General features: G+C 40.3%; 1 protein-coding gene across 1 annotated transcript; it reads right to left on the minus strand.

Moving 5' to 3' along the window:
• Nucleotides 1–19,588: 19,588 nt before the first annotated feature.
• Nucleotides 19,589–22,537, minus strand: LOC134217015 (protein-glucosylgalactosylhydroxylysine glucosidase-like). Its single transcript, XM_062695767.1, has 3 exons — nt 22,185–22,537; nt 19,952–21,975; nt 19,589–19,885 (listed from the first exon to the last, which is right to left on the minus strand). The coding sequence occupies exons 1-3, from the start codon at nt 22,289–22,291 to the stop codon at nt 19,701–19,703; spliced, it is 2,316 nt and encodes a 771-aa protein (XP_062551751.1). The 5' UTR covers nt 22,292–22,537; the 3' UTR covers nt 19,589–19,700.
• Nucleotides 22,538–24,296: the final 1,759 nt, after the last annotated feature.

Raw genomic sequence — 24,296 nt, forward strand, 5'->3', positions numbered from 1 at the left:
GACTCAGACTCGCTCATTTCGTCTACGAATCGGCTGGAGAGCAGAAGTGCGCCAATAAAATACTTACGTTCAATTTTTTGAAAGTTTAAGATTTTGCTTGAGTAATTTTAGTTTATTTTGAAGGTAAATTTAGTGAGTGCGTTTAAAAAAATAAGTGGTGTTTTTCTTCCTAGCTTAGTGGACCGAGGTTCAATCGATTGCGTTTGCTGCTCAGATAATTTTATTAAAGTGAAGTAATACGAAAAAAGGTAATTAAATTTAATTAAGTTGAGCAATTCTTAAAATAATGTGATTTCGTGTTGGACACGCAGCGCCCTGCGCTTTTTTCGTACGGCTGGATTTTTTGTCGCTAATCGGCGGCATTCATCGTCTCCTCGAGATACAGTTCGTGGTATTCTACCATGACTTCGTCCGTCGACCGTCCGACCCGTGTGCCAGCGAAGGCCCGCCTCAATTGCCGACGGAAAGGTCCATTCCGATACATTTTCGGACCAGTGATATTGAGAGTTTAGGTTCGTTAGTATTTAGCGTGTCGTCAGTTGCACGCCACGAACCTCGATCCTAACCAAAGGATAGAGGACACACCACTCCCCGCTCGGTGAACCGGAAAGGTACGCGAGGTCGGGTCGCTTGGGTACGTGTGCCTCTATTTGGCGGAGCCGATCGTCCCAGGGAAATCCAGGCCAAGTGTCACAACACTCTCTCCAATCGAAATCGAAACCTTTAGATCGGCCATATCGCACACGGGTCATCTCCATCGCTGTGCACCAAATCGCAGTACGGACCCGTCGGTGACCGCCATCGCGTTACCGCCATCATCGAGAAAACCGTCGCCATCGTCAGGACATTGAAGCTTCATCGTTCCCGCCGGCATCGAGTCATCGAAAAATCCTGCGCAGGTACGTGAAGAGCTTTTTATCACATGGCCATGTTTTGCTCTTTCCCATTCCGTACGATTTAATCGCGTCCAGTACGAATGAATGCTCTGAAATATAGTGTTTGATTGAATTCTTGAATTTATTGAATTACGTTACGTTTAACGCCAGTTGGCAAATAAAACATATTCACTAATCCAATTAAGTTCTAGTTTCGTTTCCTTACTCGAATGAGTGAACTGCTTCTGCGTTCCCTAAGTTTCGTTTCGTTAAGAGAGAGTCAGAAGCAGTGCATGCGGTACGAAATTGATTATTATATTCCGCGAACAGTTCGAGAAGTTTTCCTGAGCGAAAAGGTCTCCAAAAGTCGGGCAAATCGAACACGACCGGTGGTCTCTCTTTGAGAGTGGTGCTTAAGCCACCGTTTAGCAAATCCTCGAGAACATTCCCCGAACGGTTACACACCAAATCTTTTTACCGCCGAAATGTAGGCACTGCATTTACAACATTAATTCGTATTCAACATATTAAATCGAGAAAGGCATCTTCACCACTGGTGGATCAATTTGGGTTTTAAAATTCATTACAGGTCGGACTCGATTATCCGGGGTTCGATTATCCGGAATTTTAGACTCGATTATCTAAAGTATATTTTATCTTCGATTTATTTAATTTATTTTTTTTAATTTGAATGTTATAATATACAATATGGGATGCATCTAGGTTGTGAAAGAGGGGTTGAAAAAGGGGTTGTTTTGTATATTGAACTTTGACTATAGGCTTGTATCTCGATTTCATGAATTCAAATGAATATATTACTTTTATATTAATACAAAGCATGATTAAACGTAGCTGGAATGGGAGGGACTGAAGTAGGGGTGTTCTATTTATGTAATTTATGGACGTTCCATTTCGGAAAGCACAGTTTAGGTTCAGTGGCGTAGCCAGAAAATTGGTTATTTTTCCACCACCTAACGTGCATGTTGTACGAAACAAAGTTTAGTACGACAATGTGCTAGGTGCTAGTGTGAGATGTCAAATACAAAGGTATACGATGCGCATGCCCCTGGGTGTGAAACTCGCATGCAGTTGAATTTAAAACGACCGTTGAGCTCATGGTCGATGGGAATTGCCTCAGTGTTACGTCTGTTTGTCTGTGCTATTAAGTTTCCCCTAAACACACGTGACCAAACGCGATTACATCGTTTGGCGAATGCAATCCTGTCGCCGTTGGTGTGAAAGCGTAAATGTCGTAAATGTAAGAATCGGGGCGACTAGTTGGCGCCATTGCGGCGATAAAATTGCTTGAATCTGGGGCTGAGGAGCCTTTATATAGTATCCAATTGAAAATTGGAGGGATTGGACAATGGACTCAGAAGTTTCATTGCTTTCTGTTGACAATTGCCTGGACCAAACTTTAAGTTCAGAAATAATGACCAAAATACTATTTTTGTACAAAAAGCGCGTAAATAGTCCTGATATTTTTTGGCACTTATTCTCAACCAACAAGTTGCAACGAAATGGAAATCCTGTCCTATAGGATATAGGATATATATCATTTCATATTGAAAATTGGCTGGACCGGACTATGGACTCAGAAGTTATGGCGTAATAGTAAATCATCAGCTCATCAATTTCTCAAAGTGGCCTCAGATTAAGGACATAGTTGGAAGAGTACCACGATGGCAGTCAAGATGGCACCGGACCTTCCACGGGTTAACCCCACACCTCCCGCACCCCTCTCCCACCAGCATTCGAATGCTTCGAACAGCATCGAACAAAAGTTTAATATTCAAATTACTAACCTGTTCACAGCATATTTATTCTCTTCCCGTAATAAGTCCTATGTAGTTCGGCTCGAATAATATCATAAATTAGCAGTTTCGTGCCAATTTATTAGCCGTTCGCGATTTGGTGGGTTTATCACTGCACTTCACTTCTTCTCAAAGGGCACTGAAAATATCAAGTTTTTACTCACTTCTTCGCACATGAACACCCCAAAATGTTGATGGAATGCAAATTAAACATCACTTTTCGAAATCAGTCACTTGTTTAAACCGAAAACTTAATATAAACTGCTATTTTTGCCCGAAAAAAACGATTAAAAACTGATCGCGGAGCGAATGTAAACAACGGCACCGGCAGCAGCAAACTAATAAACAGGGTGGCTCAAAAAATAATTTTGCTCCGCCACGCTCAGTCGGTTATGATTTATAATTTGGGTGTTATCCGATGGTTTGGCCTGTTTTGATTAGAGGCTTACCGTGTACAGGTCGTTTCAGGTTTGTATGACAGCTGATATGGCGAGATTGAATTTTACATTATTCTGATTCTGGCACTCCGTCATTGGGCGACGGCGAGGGGGGAGACCATATGACTGGATGAAATATATATATATAATATGAATATTCAAGAGCTTCAGCTCCATAGACAATCTATATAGAATGGTCGTTCCAATAGTTGGGAGTCGATTTTAAGCGAGGTTGCGAATCTTCAGCATGATCATTAGGCTTCTCAGAAGGCATCAGTGAAACGTTTAATTCAAGACAAAATTTTCAAAACGACTTATCAGCTTTTGTAAACAAAGATTCAAACGACGATTTGACGAATCTGATAGCTCTCCCACGCAAACTAGAACCATCAACAGCTAGCGGAAACCTTCTCCTACCTATGGGTGGTATTGGTTTGCGTGAGAGAGTTATCAGTTTCGTCAAATCGTCGTTTAAATCTTTGTTTACAAAAGCAGATAAGTCGTTTTGAAAATTTTGTCTTGAATTCAACAAAATACCCAGAATTTGTCTGTGATATCTATTGCACCAGGGGCAGATACTTCTAGTCTAGTATAGTCTACACAATCGCGCAAGGGGCAAATGCTTCATACAAAAAGTTTGACGTGGGGGTGAGTGGGGTATAAAATGCTATTTTTGCGTTACGTAATCAATGGATCTTTCCTGCGGTGCGGTTTTCATTCAGTGAAGTCTCAGGAATGTTGCTTTCAGCTATGTGGGTTCTCTTTTCACCAGCGTTTGGAGGGGAGGCACTGTAGCCAGTGTAATAAAAGGTTTAGTTTCCCATACTAGTTTTCATACAAACTTGAACCGTCTTGCGCTCAACCAGTTTTTGTTCAAATTGGTTTTTGGAGGACACTCGGAGCATGGGACGAAATCGAGTGAGCGTGGTGGTGCTGGGTGATTTTTTGAACCACCCTACTAATATTCTTTGTTTTTTTATAAATACGATACCAATACTACTACAGCATTTGACAGTTTTTATTGTACCAATACTTTCAAAGCTTTGTTTTGGTACTCAACCCACCATCACCTTAATGATCGGCCACACCTACACTCTGTAATCGACAGTGGATGGATCGACAGTTTGCCATAAAAATGGACGAAAAAAGCAAAATAACCACGCAACAATAATCATATCTCTATTTTTTTTCTGGAAAACGTGCTAAAACTATTTAACACGTGATGGAAATCGTAACGCAGCCAATATTCTCGCAGCTGTTCTAGATTCTTCAAATCATTCTAGAATTTAAATCCTTTGTTTACCAGTTCAATCACGCTTAGTACAAAAATGATAGTAACCCATCATATCCATGCAGCCACTTAGAGGCCATGCGTACAGTTTAGATATGTCTTAAGTCCTCATAATCATTCTGTATTTCAGCCTAATTGGTCCGGTCAATTATGTCCAGAACAAAACCGATAGTAAGCCATCATGTCCATACAAGGTTGTTAAGGCCATGCATATGATTTTTGATTTAGAAATGACCAAATACGATGATCAAGCCCCTCAAATCATTATAGAGTTCTAATCAATTGTTCTAGTAGGTCAACTAGGCTCGGCTGGAAATGTATAGCAACGCATCATGTCTATACGGACCTTTCGGTGCCATGAGTATGATTTTGATTTAGACATGATCGATGATCTAAGCCTTCCATATCGTTCTGGACTTCGAACTAACTGTTATACATACCAGGTCAACTAAACTCGGTAGAATCATGACCATACAGACCCTCGGAGGCCATGAGTAAAACATCCAGTTTGGACATATTGAAATCGTAAATCGTATGCATGGCCTCTAATGCCCATGTGGGTGGGTTTGCTATCGATTTTCTAACAGGCCTATCCGACCTGGTAGATGAATTGGTCCTAACATGGAAAATCTGCAGGACTATTGGCTACAAAGTGAACAAGTACATCAAATCATAGGTTTCTCAAAAAAAAAAAATGGATATTCCAGAGGTATACTAGCAAAGTTATTCGACTTTTTAGTATTATTTGATGTAATTTTACTAAGTTCATATCTTCAATTGGGGCAAATTGTGGCAGATCAATAACCTGCCATATGGAAGTATGGACCTTCAGCGACCAAATGCACTCTGTTTCATTAGGAGGAATTCGAAGGAACTATTGATTTGACAAACATCAAGGTGACTCAAATTAGTATGAAGAATTGGAGACGAGCCAGCTTAGGGCTGAAAGTCTCCTCTATAAAGATACTAAAAAAAATCTGAATTATCCACCTGGAGCTTTGCTCGTGTGTTATAAAAATAGTATTTTGGCCATAACTTCTAAGCCCATTATCCGATCTAGCCAATGTCCAATAGGAAATAATGGGATAGGATTCCGCGTCGAATGCAACTTGTTGCGAGCTTAAGGATAAGTGCCTGAAAATGAGTGAGAATTTTGTACGTGTTGTTTATCAAATACGTTTTCCATCAAGAAATTCAACCTTTAGATGCCTTTTGCCATACTGATTTCAAAAGGTCAACTCCAAGTACGCTGCTTTAAAAAAGCAGATAATCCATTTATGAGTTCCCTCTTTCATGAGAGCTCATATAATTCACGAATGACAATGAGTAGCTTTTTGACTAACAAAGTGTTTATGTAATTAGCAGTATCGATGATAAAATGATTACCAAACACCCGGTTACTAATCTTGTGAACGCTTTACTCGAATTGGTTATTGGAAGATGCACGATAACATATCGGAAGTCGTCACTTATTATCTACGGGAAATGAATGTCAGAACATCCAAGGTGGAACAAACGAATTTTATTTTACAAACAGAGGCCTGGCTAATAGGGTAAGTGTGAGTATTTTCGATGGGGATCTCACTCCTAACACAGAGTTAAAAGAAATGTTGTGTTGCTCACTCTAAAAATAAAATCACAAAAAAATAAACAAGCACATCTGCTTTTATTTATTTTGTTGTAGATAGTATAAAAATGGAAGCTATGAGATAACGAACCTCATATTTTGGTAAGAGTTGAAAGTCGGAAATCTACAATAAGTGATTCCGCTTGTATTGTATTTCCTGTTTTGAGAAGCATGGTGAAGAATTAAAGCCTATTGCCGAAATTGTCCATCTCCCTACAGAATAGCGCCAACAGTGTTATCAGTCATTCAAAGTTAATGTATGCTTGCGGATCTCGTTGGAAACATCTAATGAGCAAGCCAGGTTAATTTCGAAGAAATTAGGGGGTTTGTGATGGTTGTTATCAGTTATGAAATGCGATTTGGCATTTTATGAATCACGATTACATGGTACGTACGACGCGAGACCAGTGTTTGAGCCAGTTAGGAATACTTTGATACATATTCTACGTGATTTACTCTTTCTTATTAGGTATTTTGTGACCCAATCTATTATCCATAGTTCCTTCACATATTATTGAAAGCTTAACCTCTATAATTCGATATATTTTATCAGGTAGCTTAAAATTCACTGCAGTATGTAATAGTAAATAAAAATATATTTTTATGTATATCTTTTTGAATAAGTATTTGATTTGGTTACGTATGGGTTCCCCTCAAGTTTCAGTGTCACGACAAACAAAATTAATAAATGTACATTACACAAAGTAGGGTAAATCACTACTTGGGCCTATGGATCCGGTTGCCGGCTCACTGCACAGAAAACTAATGATTTAAACTGTTTGGAAGTCGTAGGTTTATGGTTGATAATTTTTAAAAAGTCTCCCATTTATTTTTCACAATACTCAATATTTTTCTATCACTTGTTTTACTCCTAATTGATTCAATTGTAGAAAATAAAAATGTAGAATTCAAAATTTCACTCTAGATGCCACACCACTGAGCCGGAGTGATTTTTTCCACTTTTACAAAACGGTATTATCGAATAAACACCTACCTGAAAATCGTCACAGTGCTCGATACAACCATTGCATGAAGCTGTTAATCACCACACCATAATTCTAAACACCCGCACTTCAATTATTCTTATTTGTTCGTTTCACTAGAACTTATTTAAACATACTAGAATACATTTTAAAATGTATTCACAAACCGAACAAAAATTCACTTCGGCCCAAGAACTTCTAGCCGCACCGTGCTGCCAAAAGGCCAGGATTATAAAAATGATCCTTCATCGTTAATAGGAAAATTGTCTAATATGTTGACGATATCATGTTATTTATAGTTCTCTCGATTTTAAAAGGTGAAATAAATATTGTTTTAAAGTATTTGGAAGAAATTTGGATGAGTTTATATATCTTCTCAACCAAATAAAAATGATTATGAATAATACCATCTGGCATCTTGTTGTCGTGGAACGTGCATATTTTTGTTTACATCGCATTTTGTACCGTCCCGAGAGAGAATGAGAGTAAAATGTTGAGAGATTGAGTGAAATTTTGCTTAGGCCGGGAACTGGTTTTTTGTAAGATTGTTGAGATTGTTGCAGCAATCTCGCCCATGCTGCATTCTTCTCCTCAACTAACTGCTCACATTCGCCGTCATACCAGTCGTTTCTCTGATCTGGACCCACCGTGCCTAGTGCAGCAGTTGCGGTGCTTCCAATGGCGGATCGAATATCTCTCCAGCCATCTTCAAGAGATGCTGCGCCTAGCTGCTCTTCCGTTGGGAGTGCCACTTCCAGCTGCTGCGCGTAGTCTTGGGCTAGCCTACCGTCTTGTAGCCACCCAATGTTTAGCCGCGGCGGACGACTCCGACGCGTGTTGATCACCGTCGAGAGTTTTGAGCGCAGACATACTGCAACGAGGTAGTGGTCGGATTCAATATTCGCACTGCGGTAAGTGCGTACGTTCGTGATGTCGGAGAAGAATTTACCGTCGATTAGAACGTGGTCGATTTGGTTTTCCGTTACTTGATTAGGTGATTTCCATGTGGCCTTGTGGATATTCTTGCGGGGGAAGAAAGTGCTTCGGACTACCATTCCGCGGGAGGCTGCAAAGTTTATGCATCGTTGGCCGTTGTCGTTTGATACGGTATGCAGACTATCCGGTCCGATGACCGGTCTATACATTTCCGTCCTTCCTACCTGAGCGTTCATGTCACCGATGACGATTTTGACGTCCCGCAGTGGGCATCCATCGTATGTCTGCTCCAGCTGCGCATAGAACGCTTCTTTCTCGTCGTCGGATCTCCCTTCGTGTGGGCAGTGCACGTTGATGATGCTATAGTTGAAGAAACGGCCTTTTTTCCTCAGCTTGCACATCCTTGCGTTGATTGGCTGCCACACAATCACGCGTTGGCGCATCTTGCCCAGCACTATGAAGCCGGTTCCCAGCTCGTTGGTGGTGCCACAGCTTTGGTAGAAGGTAGCCGCTCGATGCCCGCTTTTCCACACTTTCTGTCCTGTCCAGCAGATTTCCTGCAGCGCTATGACATCGAAGTTGCGGGGATGTAGTTCATCGTAGATTATCCTGTCGCAACCTGCGAAGCCTAGCGACTTGCAGTTCCATGTTCCAAGCTTCAATCGTGATCCTTTATTCGTCGCCTAGGTCGTTGCCGATTGTATCAAGTCGTATTTGCTTCTGTGTCGTTCTTAATAGTTGTTTTTAAAGGCGGCTTATTGGGCCTGCGCAAACCTCCTGTCTCGTCGGAGGGCCGTCATGTCAGGGCTGTTTAGCGCCCACCTAACACCAGGACTTGGGCTTGTGCGCTTTGAGCGGCACACGGTCGCTTTGGCGGAGCCTTCTTGCGGATTCATGCAGCTTTTTATAGAGGTTTAACAGGGCCCACTGTCAAACCCCACCACATCCTAGGCAGGCGCCACAACTCGCAGATGGCCTGGGGAGGGATCGTCAAGCCCTTGGACATAGTCCCTGCTGCCCGCATTTAATCATCGTGCAATGTTCTGTGGAATTGTTTTGTAACATACCAACTGCCCTTTTTGCAATTCTGAGCTCAATCGAGCAATCATAACCAATTTCCAGATCGAATGAGTGTCGGAAGTGTATTTTCCTATATATTTTGACTGAAATCTCCATACAAACTTCAAATCAAATGCGCCAGCTTATGCAACAAGCGATTGAGCTGAAATTTTCAGAGATTGATTTTTTCACCAAAAGACACAATCTTGGGGGGTGCCCCGTGGAATTCGACAACTTTTTGTTTTCTGGGCCAGTCTAATGTCCAGGGAAGTCAAGAAAACTTGCATAATGGTTATTAAATAACCATTTTTATGCATTCGCATACTAAGAGGCCAATATGATGTCCAGGGAAGTCGAGAAAACTTTCAACCTGAAAATTTTCGAGAGCAAACTGGGAATGAAACCCAGCCACCTTTAGCATGGTGTTGCGTAGCCGCACATCTTATCGCACGGCTTAAGAATGTTGTTATATTACAACTAGTCGACCCGGCAGACGTTGTCCTGCATAGTAGGCGAAAATGCGCGTTGTGAACTGCCCATGCAAAATTTCTTTACGAATCTTTAATTTAGTTTTTCTTAATCTACTTAAGTTAACTAATGATTTCTGATTAAGTAAATATCATATAAACCCGTCGGAAACGATAACGAACATATCTGCTGAAGGAATGAATCGAATCCATTCAGCCGTTTTCGAGTTATGCGGATACGAACACAGACCATTTCATTTTTATTATATAGATGGAAATTATTGTTTAACATGATCAATCGTTTTGTTTAGTTTTGTGACACTTGTTAAACTTATTCATTCAGGGGATCGAAGTGTGCCGCGCTTACGAGTGGACGCATTTTGTTTTCTGCGCCTAATTTCCGTCACTTTGTAATTCGGTTGGTGAAAATGGCCGATTGATTTCCGGAAAAAGTTTCGGATGACGGTCGTGACGGACGACTCGTGAATATGTGTTCGTGTCAGTGTTGCCACATATTTTTCTAACCTCACCTTTATTTTCAGGCGTAAAAATCTTTTTCATCTTTATTTGTGAGCAAAAAATCTTGAAAAAAAATCTTGATGTAGTTAAGGCTGAAGTGAATTTCATCCGTTCGTCGAATTCGACAATTTTCCCGTGCTTTCGACAGCTGCTGACGAATGAGAGATGAGAAGAAAATTGAACTTTCTTATTAATGGAAATGCCAGCTTTCCATCTCGCCGTTAACTATCTAGCAATTTCGCCCATCTTGTCATCACATCGTTCTGCTCTTCAATCTGAATTATTTTGCAAAGAATTGCGGCCCTGAGCTCTTTCTTTCTCAAAACTTTTTCTCCAACTTCTGTTCGTCTCTGCTCTTAAACAAGTTTGGAAACTCCTCCAGGATCGAGCTTGGACTGGTAATGTTCTCCAAATTCTTTGAATCGACGGGAGAAGCTGCCTTAAGAACGGAATCATTCAAGTTAAAGCGTTTGTTTATTTGTTTATTTGTTTCTCCCACTCCACATAGAAATTACATGCGATTGAGCAGAAAGTTTTCTTTTGCGGCTTATCAAGAGCTCCTGCCAGGCTCTGCCAGGATTGGTTGCGACCTCGCATGCCGCATCGCATTTTAAATTTACATGGAGATTAGTATGGGAAAACGTACTTTTTTACCTTTTTGCTATTAGCGGCTTCAATTTATCATCAATCACGTGACTTAATACGTTAGCATATAGTCTGGAAGATGCCGAAAGACTTTGCCGAAGAAGGTACATAGCTGGAAGGTCTACAAAAAATGTTATTACGTTTCGAAAATTGATTGTTCAAACCATATGCAAGAAATCAATGTTTCTGCCAGCACTACCGGACGACTTATGGTTATCGAAGGGCAAAACCTAACTTCCTTCTTGTCGGATTTTTTCTTTGTGAAATGATTCCGGATAGCTCCCATTAGCTCTAAAGCCCTATAAGATCAATTATTTTGAAATAACACTCAGTTAAATTATTGGTCTACGTAGTTCGGCAGTGCTGGCAGAATAAACGATTTTTTGCACATGGTTTGAACACTCAATCTTCGAAGCGTTATAACTTTTTTCGTTGACGTTCCAGCAACGTGGCTTCTTCAGCAAAGTTTTTCGCCATCCTTTGGGTTATACTTTAACGCAATGTGCCACTTGGTTTACGATGAATTGAAACCTCTAGTAGTAGAAATGCAAAAATAAACGTTCTCCCATACTAATTTCCATACAAACTTCAAACGCGATGCGGAAAGCGAGGAAGCAACCAATCGGTCACAAAATCTGCACAGTTGTTCAGGACCCAGAATGGCCTCGAAAAACCATTGATTTGAAAAAATGACCATGACGCCCCACTCTAATGTACATGTTCGTGAACTCAGGGCTTTCCTTTTGACTACTGATTGAAGCGTTTGCCATATGGTTGCTGATGGATGCAATTGTTCCATCGGCTGACCTCCAGGATGCTTTGAATCATGACATACTCCATCAAAAGTTTTGGGCTGCAAGTAGCTATAGATATCGCGCATCAACTGCCCCAAATACGACGGCAGCTTTACAAACGCGTAACTTGCACAGAGAGCCAAGGAATCAATCAAAGCAGGTTAGTCGTTTTTCAGCAGTCGCATGCCAGACCTCTTCGACCTCATCATAACTGCACCATTCGAACAGTTGATTCAAAAGTATAAGATTGCTAATGTCGTTCCTGTTCGCGTGACTAACATCTCACACTTAAATCATTTCACAGATTTCGGTGAATTTTGCTTCAATTCACCGAAATCTCAACAGCAGATTTGTTCGGTAATTATTTCACCAAATTTTCGGCGATTTTTCCTTTGTTAAACTGTCAAAACCACCGAAAATCTGTAAAATTATTCACCGAACAGTTCTGCTGTTGAGATTTCGGTGAAATTTCACAGAAATCTGCGATTTATTTTAAGTGTGTAGGTTACTTCGTCCTGACAGCCAAAGTACCGGTACTACAAATGTCAAACCGATGTTGACATTTGCGCCACTAGCGTTCTAGTACTTCTACCGGCTTCTACTATTCGAACCGAAACCGACGTGATGTTTCTTATAAGCAATTCAACCTTCATGGAACTGTTGGGCAATGGTGCTGTAGATGGTTCGGCTGTCGGATGGGTGAAATTCTACCGCTTTGTAGAAATAATCTTTCACCTAATAATAAATATCTAAATAAATCAAATCTGGTAAGTACAAAGTCACTGAACAGAAATTGAAAACGACATTTTGACTAAGTGAAAACTACCTTATCGCCCAACAGAACACTATAATTTAAAACGCCCAAATTTTTTGAAAAATCTTATTTTTTTCAAAAAATCTCTAATTTTTATATAAAGATATCTTTATCAAAAAATATAAAAAAATCTTTATAAATAAGATAAATCTTAATATGTGGCAACACTGGTTCGTGTGCGCAATTCTGAATACATTGATAGAACAGATGTGAAACATATTTGCAAGAAAGAACAGCTGTCATAATCTTTAAACTAAATTTTTGAACACCGGAAAAATTATGTGTTTCGGGAAAAAAAGTGCATTTAATATCGGTATGGAGTTGCGTATTGGTAGTGCATCAAAAACAGATTGAAAAAGGGAAGATGGTGGTTTCGATTCACACGTGTGGTCCTAATAAGAAGGAAAAGTGAGAAGTTTTGAGCCTGGAAGTAGTTGAAGAAAGCGATTGTGAAAAAAAATACGATACTATGAGAACTGATGTTGAGGTGGGAGGATTGTGTCAGGAAAATGAGCAGTTTTGAGTTTTGAAGTTGTGGAAGGAATTGGAAAAAGTGGTTATGAACAGATCAAATAATACTGATTCGTTTTGTAGCAAAAGAGGCTGCGTGTTGGCTTAACAGCGAAGTCGTCGTGAGAAAGGGCTGAAAGTGGTGTCATAATAAACATATGAAAAGTTGGAGGGAGGTGGTAATGGGCATGAATGGAAAAATAAAAAAAAGTTAAGAAAAGCCAACGAAAATAGAGTTGCGAAAGGCGGATGGCAAACGGATGGTTGGTTTATTAAGTGTTCAGGTTAGGTTGAGAAAAGTAACAGTTTAGTTTTTATGGTGGGAATGGGAAGAAAGTGATCGTGAACAGAACAACAATGTTGGTAATAGACTACGCAATCGATAGTAAAAGGGATTGCGAGCTAGAATGGAAAAAAGGAAATATATCATATCGGTATCATAAGAATCGGCCGTTGATGAGAAAATGAGAAGTAATGAGTTTGTAGAAGGAGTTGGGAAACACAACACGAAAAAAGAAGTATAAGGGGAAGATAATAGTGCTGTCCAATGAGAGCTTGAAGTAGCTCGAGGTTTCTTTCTGTCCTGCTCATGCCCATTTGTTGGCAATAAAGAACAAGCAGGACGGGAACAACTTCGAGCTACTTCAAGCTACTCATTGGACAGCACTAATAAGCGAACTGGTGATACGATGGAAGAATGGTGGATATAACAGATGTAAAGGTATAATATCGGAATTATGAGCAATAGAGGGAATTGGTAAAAGGTGAATGTTATCAGAACAAATGATACAGGTATCCTGGAATTGGTGAACTATTTATCGGAAGGATATAGAACCTATAACATAATAATTTAATTTTATTAGGAAACATATAGGGGAAATGGGAGTGTAATAAACTTTCTTTTCTTTCTCGTTTTAGAGAGCGAGCATTGGCGCTTAAACCTAGGCTAATTAGCCAGGGCAAGTTTAATAGCTTTGCCCCATCCCAGGGAAATCAACAATGGAGTGACATAAGTTTCTTAGCATGGTCACTTCCAACGTTCGTTCAATCTTATTATATCATTTGCTTATGATGATATTCCTAAACTATATCCCTACCCACCATCCAACTCCTTGACATCTATGAGGGCGTCGGTGAGTCGCTGGCCTCTCGTTAAGTGGGTGTCATACCAACATTTCCTTCCCTTCCCTGGTAACGGAGAAGATGGGCGTGGCCAGCAATGGTAGCTTTCATGCTTTATCATTTTAGACCCCCAATTGGATTTCTATTAAATCCCAATTAGTAATCCATAAGCAGTTAAGAAAGAAAGATAAAGAATATACATGACAGCTATCAGTACGCAATCTACGAAATACTCCGTTACAACGCAACGCAACGCAACTTGTTAAACTTATTCATTCACATATCAAGTTTCATTTTGGCATGTGGTGGGAAACAATACGGTGTATATGATCATAAGATGACGATGCAAAGCATAATCCCCATCCATGCTCTTCTAGCTGTTTGCAGGGTATAACATAAATTTATCGAGTTCGGCTTCGTTATGCACTTTGGCGCTTGAGCTCCAATAAACAAGTTTCTTAGACTATTTCTTGGTAATCATCGATTTTCCCCTAGTTGTTATATGATGATTGGAATAAAAAATTCCAGGAATCTCATTTTAGAGGGGAGGCGATAAATAATTTTTAAATAATAGATACGGGATTTGGCAGGTTTTGTTCTATTATTGTCAGGGGGTTTTTTATGACTGATTATGCTCAAATTTGGCCAAAACATTCTTTGCATATCAAAGTATATTGTGTCAAATTTCATAAAGTTTGGTCGACAAAAACCCCGCTGCCAATAATAGAACAAAACCTGCCAAAGCCGTCTTTCCCCCTAATACATACAGGGGATGGACAAAATAATTAGGATAGACAAATTTTGGGTTAAATTAGATGTGTTGTAACTACCTTAGTTATCATCCGATTTTGACAATTCAGGCATGCCTGAACTAGAAAATTAATGCAGTTTGACGGTATGTCCATGGAACCGACTATGGTCACCGGATTCCGGAGATATTCCGGGTTTTTCGGAGGTAGGTTCAAAACCGTAAATTTGAGGTGGATATTAGGAGAAGTTGTGGTTAAAAATTGAACAATATTAGTAACCACAAATAAAGTAGTGCTCTTGCTGATTGGAACCATATATTGAGATTTGGAATCGGACCAGAATCAAGTGAGATATGGCCATTTCTTTATAATCGGTTCCGATCGATACTTATCAAAGGGGTCAGGCCACAACTTCATTTGAATCTCGCTTTTTGATAGATCGTCCACTATGGTTTTATTCTAGAAGGCCTCTCATGTGTCTAGAATGAAAAACCAATTGAATAAATGGATCCTGGAGTCGCTGGGATGTCCCCGGGGAACCTGTGAATGGGGACATTTAAGTTTTAGCACCAAAACCAGTCATTCGACGGTTTTTTTTCATGGTTTTCGATCAGGAAGCGAAGTATGGATATAAAATGGTCCATTGACGGCTCTGACCGCTTCCAGGATTTACGGATTGGCCCCGGGGAACCTGTGGAAGGGGACATTTTAGTTTTATCACCAAAACCAGTCGTTCGACGGCTCCTTTTTCATGATTTTCGATCAGGAAGCGAAGTATGAATATAAAATGGTCAATTGACGGTTCTGACCGCTTCCATGACCTACGGATTGGCCCGGGGGAACCTGTGGAAGGGGATATTTAAGTTTTAGCACCAAAACCAGTCATTCGAAGGCTCTTTTTTCATGGTTTCCGATCAGGAAGCGAAGTATGAATATAAAATGGTCCATTGTCGGTTCTGACCGCTTCCATGACCTACGGATTGGCCCGGGGGAACCTGTGGAAGGGGACATTTTAGTTTTATCACCAAAACCAGTCGTTCGACGGCTCTTTTTTCATGGTTTCCGATCAGGAAGCGAAGTATGGATATAAAATGGTCCATTGACGGCTCTGACCGCTTCCAGGATCTACGGATTGGCCCCGGGGAACCTGTGGAAGGGGACATTTTAGTTTTACCACCAAAGCCAGTCATTCGACGGCTCTTTTTTCATGATTTTTGATCAGGAAGCGAAGTATGAATATAAAATGGTCCATTGATGGCTCTGATTGCTTCCAGGACCTACTGATTGCCTCCAAGGAACCTGTGGAAGAGGACATTTTATTTTTAGCACCAAAACCAGTCATCCGACGTCTCTTTTTTCATGGTTTTCGATCAGGAACCAAAGTATGAATATAAAATGGTCTATTGTCGGCTCTGACCTTTTCCAGGGTCTATGGATTGGATCCGGGGAACCTGTGGAAGGGGACAATTTAGTTTTAGCACCAAAATCAGTCATTCGATGGTACTTTTTTTTCATGGTTATCGATCAGGAAGCGAAGTATCAATATAAAATGGTCCATTGACGGCTCTGACCTCTTTCAGGATCTACGGATTGGCCCCGTGGAACGTGAATGAGGACATTTTAGTTTTAGCACTAAAACCAGTCATTCGATTTTCGATCAGGAAGCGAAGTATGAATATAAAATGGTCCATTGACGGCTCTGACCGCTTCCAAGACCCACGGATTGCTCCTGGAGAATTTGTGTAAGGGGACATTTTATTTTATGCATCATAACCAGTCATTCGACGGCTCTTTTCTAGTGGTTTCGATTAGGAATCGAGAAATGAATATAAAAGGGACCATTGAGGGCTCTGACCGCTTTCTGGACCTACAGATTGGCCCAGGAAACCTGTGCAAGGGGATATTTTAGTTTTAGCACCAAAACTAGTCATACAACGGCTCTTTTTTCATGGCTTTGGATCAGGAAGCGAAGTATGAAGTAGGCAGCTTCCCCGTAAGCTATCCGTAGGTCCAGAAAACGGCCAGAGCCGTCAATGGTCCATTTCTTGTTCATACTTCACATTCTGATTGAAATCCATGAAAAAAGAGCCGTCCAATGATTGGTTTTTGTGCTAAAACTAAAATGTCACCTTCCACAATTCCTCGGGGGCAATCCGTAAGTCCTGGAAGCGGTCAGATCCATTAATGGTCCAATTTATACTAATACTTCGCTTTCTGATAAAAAATCCCAAAAAAAGCCGTCGAGTTATTGGTTTTGGTGCTGCAACTTAAATGTTCCTTTCCACTGGTTTTCCGGGGGAATCTGTAGGTCCTGAGAGCGGTCAGAGTCATCAATGATCAATTTTATATTCATACGTTGCTTATATTAAAGAAGAGATTGATTTTGGTGTAAAAACTAAAATGTCCCCTTCCACAGGTTCCTCGGGGCAACCAAAAGGTCTTGGAAGCGGTCAAAGCTCAATGGTCCTTTTATATTTATACTTTGCTTCCTGATTGAAAACCTATAAAAAAGATCCGTCGAATAACTGATTTTAGTGCTAAAATTTATATGTTCCTTTCCACAGATTCCTCGGGGCCAATCCGTAGATCCTGGAATCGGTCAGAGCCGTCAATGGACCATTTTATATTCATACTTCGCTTCCTGATCGGAAACCATGAAAAAAGAGCCGTCGAACGACTGGTTTTGGTGGTAAAGCTAAAATGTCCTCTTCCACAGGCTCCCCGGGGCCAATCCGTAGATCCTGGAAGCGGTCAGAGCCGACAATGGACCATTTTATATTCATACTTTGCTTCCTGATCGAAAACCATGAAAAAAGAGCCGTCGAACGACTGGTTTTTGTGGTAAAACTAAAATGTCCCATTCCACAGGTTCCTCCGGGGCTAATCCGTAGGTCCGGGAAGCGGTCAGAACCGTTAATTGACCATTTTATATTCATACTTCGCTTCCTGATCAAAAACCATGAAAAAAGAGCCGTCAAACGACTGGTTTTTTTTTGGTAAAACTAAAATGTCCCCTTCCACAGGTTCCCCGGAGCCAATCCGTAGATCCTGGAAGCGGTCAGAGTCGTCAATGGACCATTCTATATTTATTCTTCGCTTCCTGATCGAAAACCATAAAAAAGAGCCGTCGAATGACTGATTTTGGTGCTAAAACTTAAATGTCCCCATTCACAGGTTCCCTGGGACATCCCAGCGACTCCAGGATCCGTTTATTCAATTGGTTTTCATTCTAGACACATTACAGGCCTTCTAGAATAAAATCATAGTTGACGATCTATCAAAAAGCGAGATTCAAATGAAATTGTGGCCTGACCCCTTTGATAAGTATCGATCGGAACCGATTATAAAGAAATGGCCATATCTCACTTGATTCTGGTCCGATTCCAAATCTCAATATATGGTTCCAATCAGCAAGAGCACTTCTTTATTTGTGGTTACTAATATTGTTCAATTTTTAACCACAACTTCTCCTAATATCCACCTCAAATTTACGGTTTTGAACCTACCTCCGGAAAACCCGGAATATCTCCGGAATCCGGTGGCCATAGTCCGTTCCATGGACATACCGTCAAACTGCATTAATTTTCTAGTTCAGGCATTCCTGAATTGTCAAAATCGGATGATAACTAAAATAGTTACAACACATCTAATTTTACCCAAAATTTGCCTATCCTAATTATTTTGTCCATCCCCTGTATTTTTTAAATACTCACGAAATGAAAGCTAAATAGCTACGTATATTTTCACGCAGTGAATGTTTTGGCGATACTCATTTTTTGTCATAAAGCCGTGAGTAGTGTTGAGTGAAAGATAACCCAATGTAAACAGATAGCGCCAAAGCTCAAAGATCAACACTAAATAGGGTAAAGGCCAATGAAAATGAAAATAATTTAAAAAATTACAAACAGAGATTATCAAATTAATATATGTATAATGTAGATGATCAAAATTCTAACCTCATGCTTTAAATTTTTTGTAAATAAATATCATTTTGAAATTTTGAAAATTATTTCGAGAGCCGCATCCCATACCTCGCTGTGAAATTTTTGTCATGATTCTACTTTTTCTTTTGATGACAGAATTCATTATTCTCCTAGCGTATGAGAGATTGAGAAGCTGAGAGATTGAGTGAAAATCGCTTATGCCGGAAATTGAAGTATGCCGAAAAAGCACTAGCTGTGATTGAAATACGTGCTACACCTCGTTAATTTAAATCAAATAAAAGCTTTTTCAAACGATGTTCAGCAAGAATAGCTATTTTTTAAGCGGAAGTGAACCCCATTACAGACACAGCTCTTTAAAATTGAGGAAAAGTTGCTTCCTGTCATAAGTATCAATTAAATAATGGAGTTATACGCATGTAAGGCCGGGAATGGGCTAAGAAACCCTATTTCTATATCGGTACTGTTATCTTACCCGTTAGTTGAACCACCACCCATTCATAAGGTTGTAGGGTAAAGGATGTATTTTGGACCACCTTTACGGGGGCTCTTATTTTGGACCACCAAGAGGAATTTGCACTCAGTGGTCCAAAATATGAGCTGTCGAACTGGTGGTCCAAAATACCTCCTTTACCCTACATCGTAATGGTCGTTTTACGTTATTATGCTTTGACATATTGATGTGACAGGTATTCAGCTTAATCATTTATCACTACACCTAAATTCTTTTTTACGTTGCTTTTTTTTTCAAAGCCGTTTGTGTTAATAAAGCGATTTGTTAATTTAATTAGTCATACACATTAAAGAACAGTCAACAGATAGCATTTGAAAAGATGTCACAGTTTGGGTAGTACTCCAAACATAAAACGCGTAAATGAAACTTATCTGTATGGTTCCGTAATGTTGACTGACTCGTTATCGAAATTGGTAAATCCTATGCATGTTTAGGTAGGCGAGAAATTGGCACGATGTGATACCTTAATTAATAATCTGTGTTACAATACATTATGGGAAGACAATACAAGATATTGCATTTATTGCTTCATGCATGGTTGTGCTTATGACATAATCTTGATGGTAATTTATATCTGGATCGATGTGTTACTTAGAACTTACTTTAGATTATATTTCGCAGTACGAAACTTGCCAAAATAAGTCCAATCAACGTTGGTGCAACACGTGTTAGGTAAGCTCCGTTATCCTGATCAGCGACCCTAATCCCAATCTTAGTCTCCGCTAGTTGACATCCGTTAAAGTTGGATGCTCTATTGGCTCGAATAACAACTTGGTCGTTGAACAAAGCTGTGGAAGTAAATACATCATATAGATAAAACTATTATCAGATCAAATTCGTAAAAAAGTACTCACTGGAGCAGTTGCTGCAAAGTGAACGCTCCACGTTATCCACGATGAATTTGACAGCATCCGTGTTCGATATTTCTTTGAGCCCAAACATTGTGTTAGTAGCTGTGATGTCCAGATAGAATTTGATCCCCAGATAGTTGATTTCCGGTATATACAGCCTGGTAGTTCCGGGCAATCGTGAGGGCTTCTTTATTAGCATTTCTCCGTTGTGTAGGCGGATTCCGGCGTAACCATTTATGATAGACTGCAGAAAACCACCGGCGCCAGTTATGAAATTTCCAGTCCCATTAGTTCCGTCACCATTTTCACTCCAAACGTTGTAAGGTTGTCGCATGTACTGTTGGTAACTCTTGCTGAACATTTGCTCAGCTTCTTCCGTCTGGCCCAAGTCCAGGTGACCAATGGTGTGCATCGCCCAAGTCATGGCGGGCCCATTAGAGCGAGTTACCTGACTGTAAATATCCATGTTATTCGCTTTTGTTGACACATTCATTGAGTATTCCAGAGGATATCCGAGGAGCACCACATCGGCTTGTTTGATCAAATCACCTCGCTGGTATCCTTCAAATTGTGGATGGTAATCAATTTCCTCGTCGTGCAACAGTGTCATCCCTTTGCCAACTTCAACAAATTTAGCGCGTTCTTCTTTGGTGGCTCCAACGACTCCTTCGCATAGACAACCAGCAAATTCTCCGAACATCAAATTATGAGCAGCAACAACATTCGTAAAAGGATTATTACTCACGTTGTAGTGGTCCTCGTCGGGCCCCATGATACGGTGAATCTCATAGAGGTCAGTTTCGTTATTGTACTCAACGCGACTCTTCCAGAACTTGGCGGTTTCGTAAGCCAACTTGCAACCTTCAGTGCGCATCCAGTCCAAATCTTCGGTTGCGTAAAAATATTGTCTGGCAGCGAAGGCAATGTCAGCGGTAATGTGGTGTTGGAACTCGACTACCTCTGGGCAACATTCCGGAGTTGTTTCTGCACCAGTGAAGGCTGATTCCCAAGGAAACTGCCATCCCTCGTACTCGTTATTTGCTGCAATGTCCGCAGCTGCTTTGTGAACTACGGTTCTATATCGAAGCAGTTTTCGAGCGTTTTTAGGATCCATCAACAAAATGGGTGGGAACATCCATATTTCCGTATCCCAGAAGCTGTGACCCTGATATTCCAACAACTCTTCTCCCCCACGACCCAAACCGGATGGTGAAAGTCCGTAGAATGGATAACTGTTGACCTGGTTGGTGTTTGCGGACGGTAGCGAACTGGATAGATAGAAAGAGCTTGCTTTCAGCACACGATCGAGGTCATCGTTCCCTTCCACAGTGATACCATATTGTTCCCAAACGCGTTCCATTTCAGAAATATGGACCGATTCAACATTGTGTTGCCTCATTCCTTGAAGTTCGTCGTCTGCTTCGCTCATTGAGCGTGAGAATACTGTGTAGAAGTTGAATTCTTCAGCAGTTTTGTCTGTGGTCAGTACCAATGTTTTCTGAAGATCCGGATAATAAACACAAACATCATGACCGTATTGTTGATACCGGATGTCTTCAGCTTGCTTGGTTTTACCGCATTCGCGTGTGAAGAGTGCACCACCGACGTCTATAAGCTCAGGTGTATTAAAATTGAAGTCAACGCTTTCACTGCCTGGAAATCGATCAATATTCACTGAAATGGTGCTTTGAGAGTTCAATCGCTGAATCCGTATCTTGTTCACAATTGCCATGTCAAAGTACCGATGCGGGTAAACATCGTGCACGATACGGTAGTCTCCCAGTGGTTCTTCGTACACAGTACGGAACATGTTTTTCTTCATATCTAACTGGTAGTAACATCCGGTCGGTTGGACGATGCTGCTAGCACAGTTTAGGATTTGAATGTTCGCGTAATTGGGAATACGAGCTCGGTGGCTCAGACCCTGTAGTCCATTGTAGACTCCGTTCATATGTACCGCATCTCCGAAAACTACGAAAGCGATGTTACCGTTGGAGAGGGTAGGAGTGATTTCTTTTGCGGGAAGGCTGTTGGAGATATAAACGATGATTGATTATGTTGGTGATTTTTGGAAATAATAATTTCATTGAATGAGTTTGAGTGATGATTTCTTTAAAGATAACTTTATCTAATCTAATCTAGTGATGAAAAATGTTTCCTTTCAGTAGCGTATCAAAATTAAGCCTATTCTATCGCTTGTAAAATCAAATGTTTTGAAGTATCTCCAGAGACTCACCTTGTACTCGTGAAAAGATAATTCGCATCATTTCCGGTAACCGAATTTGTTCCTATAGCAGCTAGGATCCCTATTACCAGGGCAAAACTTGTGATAAGGTTGGACATTCTCACGTTCAATGTCCACCCACTTCGAGTCGATGCTGGTGGTATGATTCTGACACCTGTCCTTGTTCGCGGTAAGCTCCAAACTGAACTCTTCGTACGACCGGGTCGATTGTTTTCTAGCGTTTGGATGAATTAGTAGATAACACGATGAGGAATCTTTTCCGAAGGCTTATCAATGACGCCAATTTTTCCTCGGTAGGTTTATGACGTAGTCCATATGACCAAGATTCAGAGATCTACCGGGGCGGGCGATGAATGGCGACGATAAAATTATGACACCTTTGCACATTGCAAAGCATACCGCTATCAGTACTTTTACAGTGAATCATGCTAGTATCATGAGCCAATACGAAACCATCGGCGATCGTAGCTAAGCCCAGGATGAGATTTTATGTGATTTGATAATACTCAGATATTGGGCAACGGAAATGGTTCGTTATCGGAATGCACACATTATGCCTGTCGCGTGGTGTGGATTGTAGAGGTATTAGGACAGTATGTAGAACCGTAAAACGACAGGATTTTGGAAATTTATGTAATCTGTTGATTTCAAATAGACACAAATAACGCAAATTGTTGCCTTTTTCGTACAACAAAGTTGTACCTGAGGGACAGAGTGTATGTAATTAAGAGTGGCGACATGTGCCGCATTTCACAGGTCTCCTGCTCGTTTGGAACACGATTTTGTATGGGAATGACAGATGAATTTTGTTCCAATTCTGACAGTGTCGCCACTCTTAATTACATACACTCTGCTAAGGAATATCATTTCAATCCAAAAACGAACTTTCTATAGAATCCTCGGAGATCCATAGCGATATAACGCTACCAACCAATCAGTTCAGTTTTGAAAAAGGTTCTGAAAGTTTGTTTGATTACCTTTCAAATAGCGAGTAACTTGTGGAAAAATATAAAACAGAATATCCCAATAACGTTCGATGAGAAAAATGTACTTCTTTTACATGCGCAGTACTCTACACAAAAAATAGTAAAGGAGTAGGGGGAGATCCTCCAGTGACGGACACATAAGCCATACAACAAAAATCTTACTAACTATGCGGATTATATTAACTGTTATACAATATACAAAAAATATGAACATATGAGCATTTGAACACGTTTTGCGACGACGAAAAGCGTACCCTAGTACCGGACACTATTGCATCATGTTGAAATATAACCAAATTGCTATTACATGAGTAGAGACATCATTTAGAATAACAATATGTTTCACTTGCTTTGAGTTGTGGATATTAAAATGTGTTATAAGAGCATATTCGGTTGTCCAGCTAAATTACTTACATCATACTCTAAATTCACACCTTTTTCAGTGCCATCTTCAAATTTTCAAGTTCTACTTATTTCTGGGCCTCCTAACACCTTAGTAAGAAAAAGCAATTGAATTAAAGTAAGTTTAACAATACAGGTGTAAAAATGACTATTTGCTTACATAAGAATTTCACTGTCCGGACAGCCGAGGGACAGCTGCCGGATAGACAAAATTGATTTTGCACCACAATTGAACGACATAACTAACAAATTATTATCAATATGCACAATATGGCTGATTTTGGGTCATCTCTACATGATTAGAATGCTGGTTCGTTTCCGTAAGAAATAGATTCGGCTGATGTGTATATTATGCAAATGTACTAGAAGAAAAAAGTTTAAGTGATCTAGAGTTTGAGATTTAAGAGTTTGGTGACTTTAACTCAAGTGTATTCTTGTAGTGTATTTGAGCGTGTGAAATCGTTTGTTTAGTTTGAATATGGGGATGTATTTGGTGAAAATATGTATAAATGTGTGAATAGCGCTGGAAGAGTAGTGTTTTTTTCGTGGACACTAGTCTTCTCTTCCTCAGTTTATTTATCCGGAATTTGGTGAGATTGTTTCAATATGTTTTTATATGATTCCAAAACTAAATACGCGCTGGATTTAAAAATCCGGAAGTTTGTTTATGGATCCATTATCCAATTGATAATGGTAGCATAAACAGGCGGGGCTT

This window comes from Armigeres subalbatus, chromosome 2 (genome assembly GCF_024139115.2).
Source record: "Armigeres subalbatus isolate Guangzhou_Male chromosome 2, GZ_Asu_2, whole genome shotgun sequence".
NCBI classification, from domain to species: Eukaryota; Metazoa; Arthropoda; class Insecta; order Diptera; family Culicidae; genus Armigeres; species Armigeres subalbatus.

What these genes read in the sequence shown, in the direction of transcription:
- LOC134217015 (XM_062695767.1), bottom strand. Translation starts at nt 22,291, where the DNA reads ATGTCCAACCTTATCACAAGTTTTGCCCTGGTAATAGGGATCCTAGCT. An exon ending in TATCTTTTCACGAGTACAAG is followed by an intron (nt 21,976 to 22,184) that starts GTGAGTCTCTGG and finishes TATCTCCAACAG; the next exon opens with CCTTCCCGCAAAAGAAATCA. An exon ending in ACTTTGCAGCAACTGCTCCA is followed by an intron (nt 19,886 to 19,951) that starts GTGAGTACTTTT and finishes TTACTTCCACAG; the next exon opens with CTTTGTTCAACGACCAAGTT.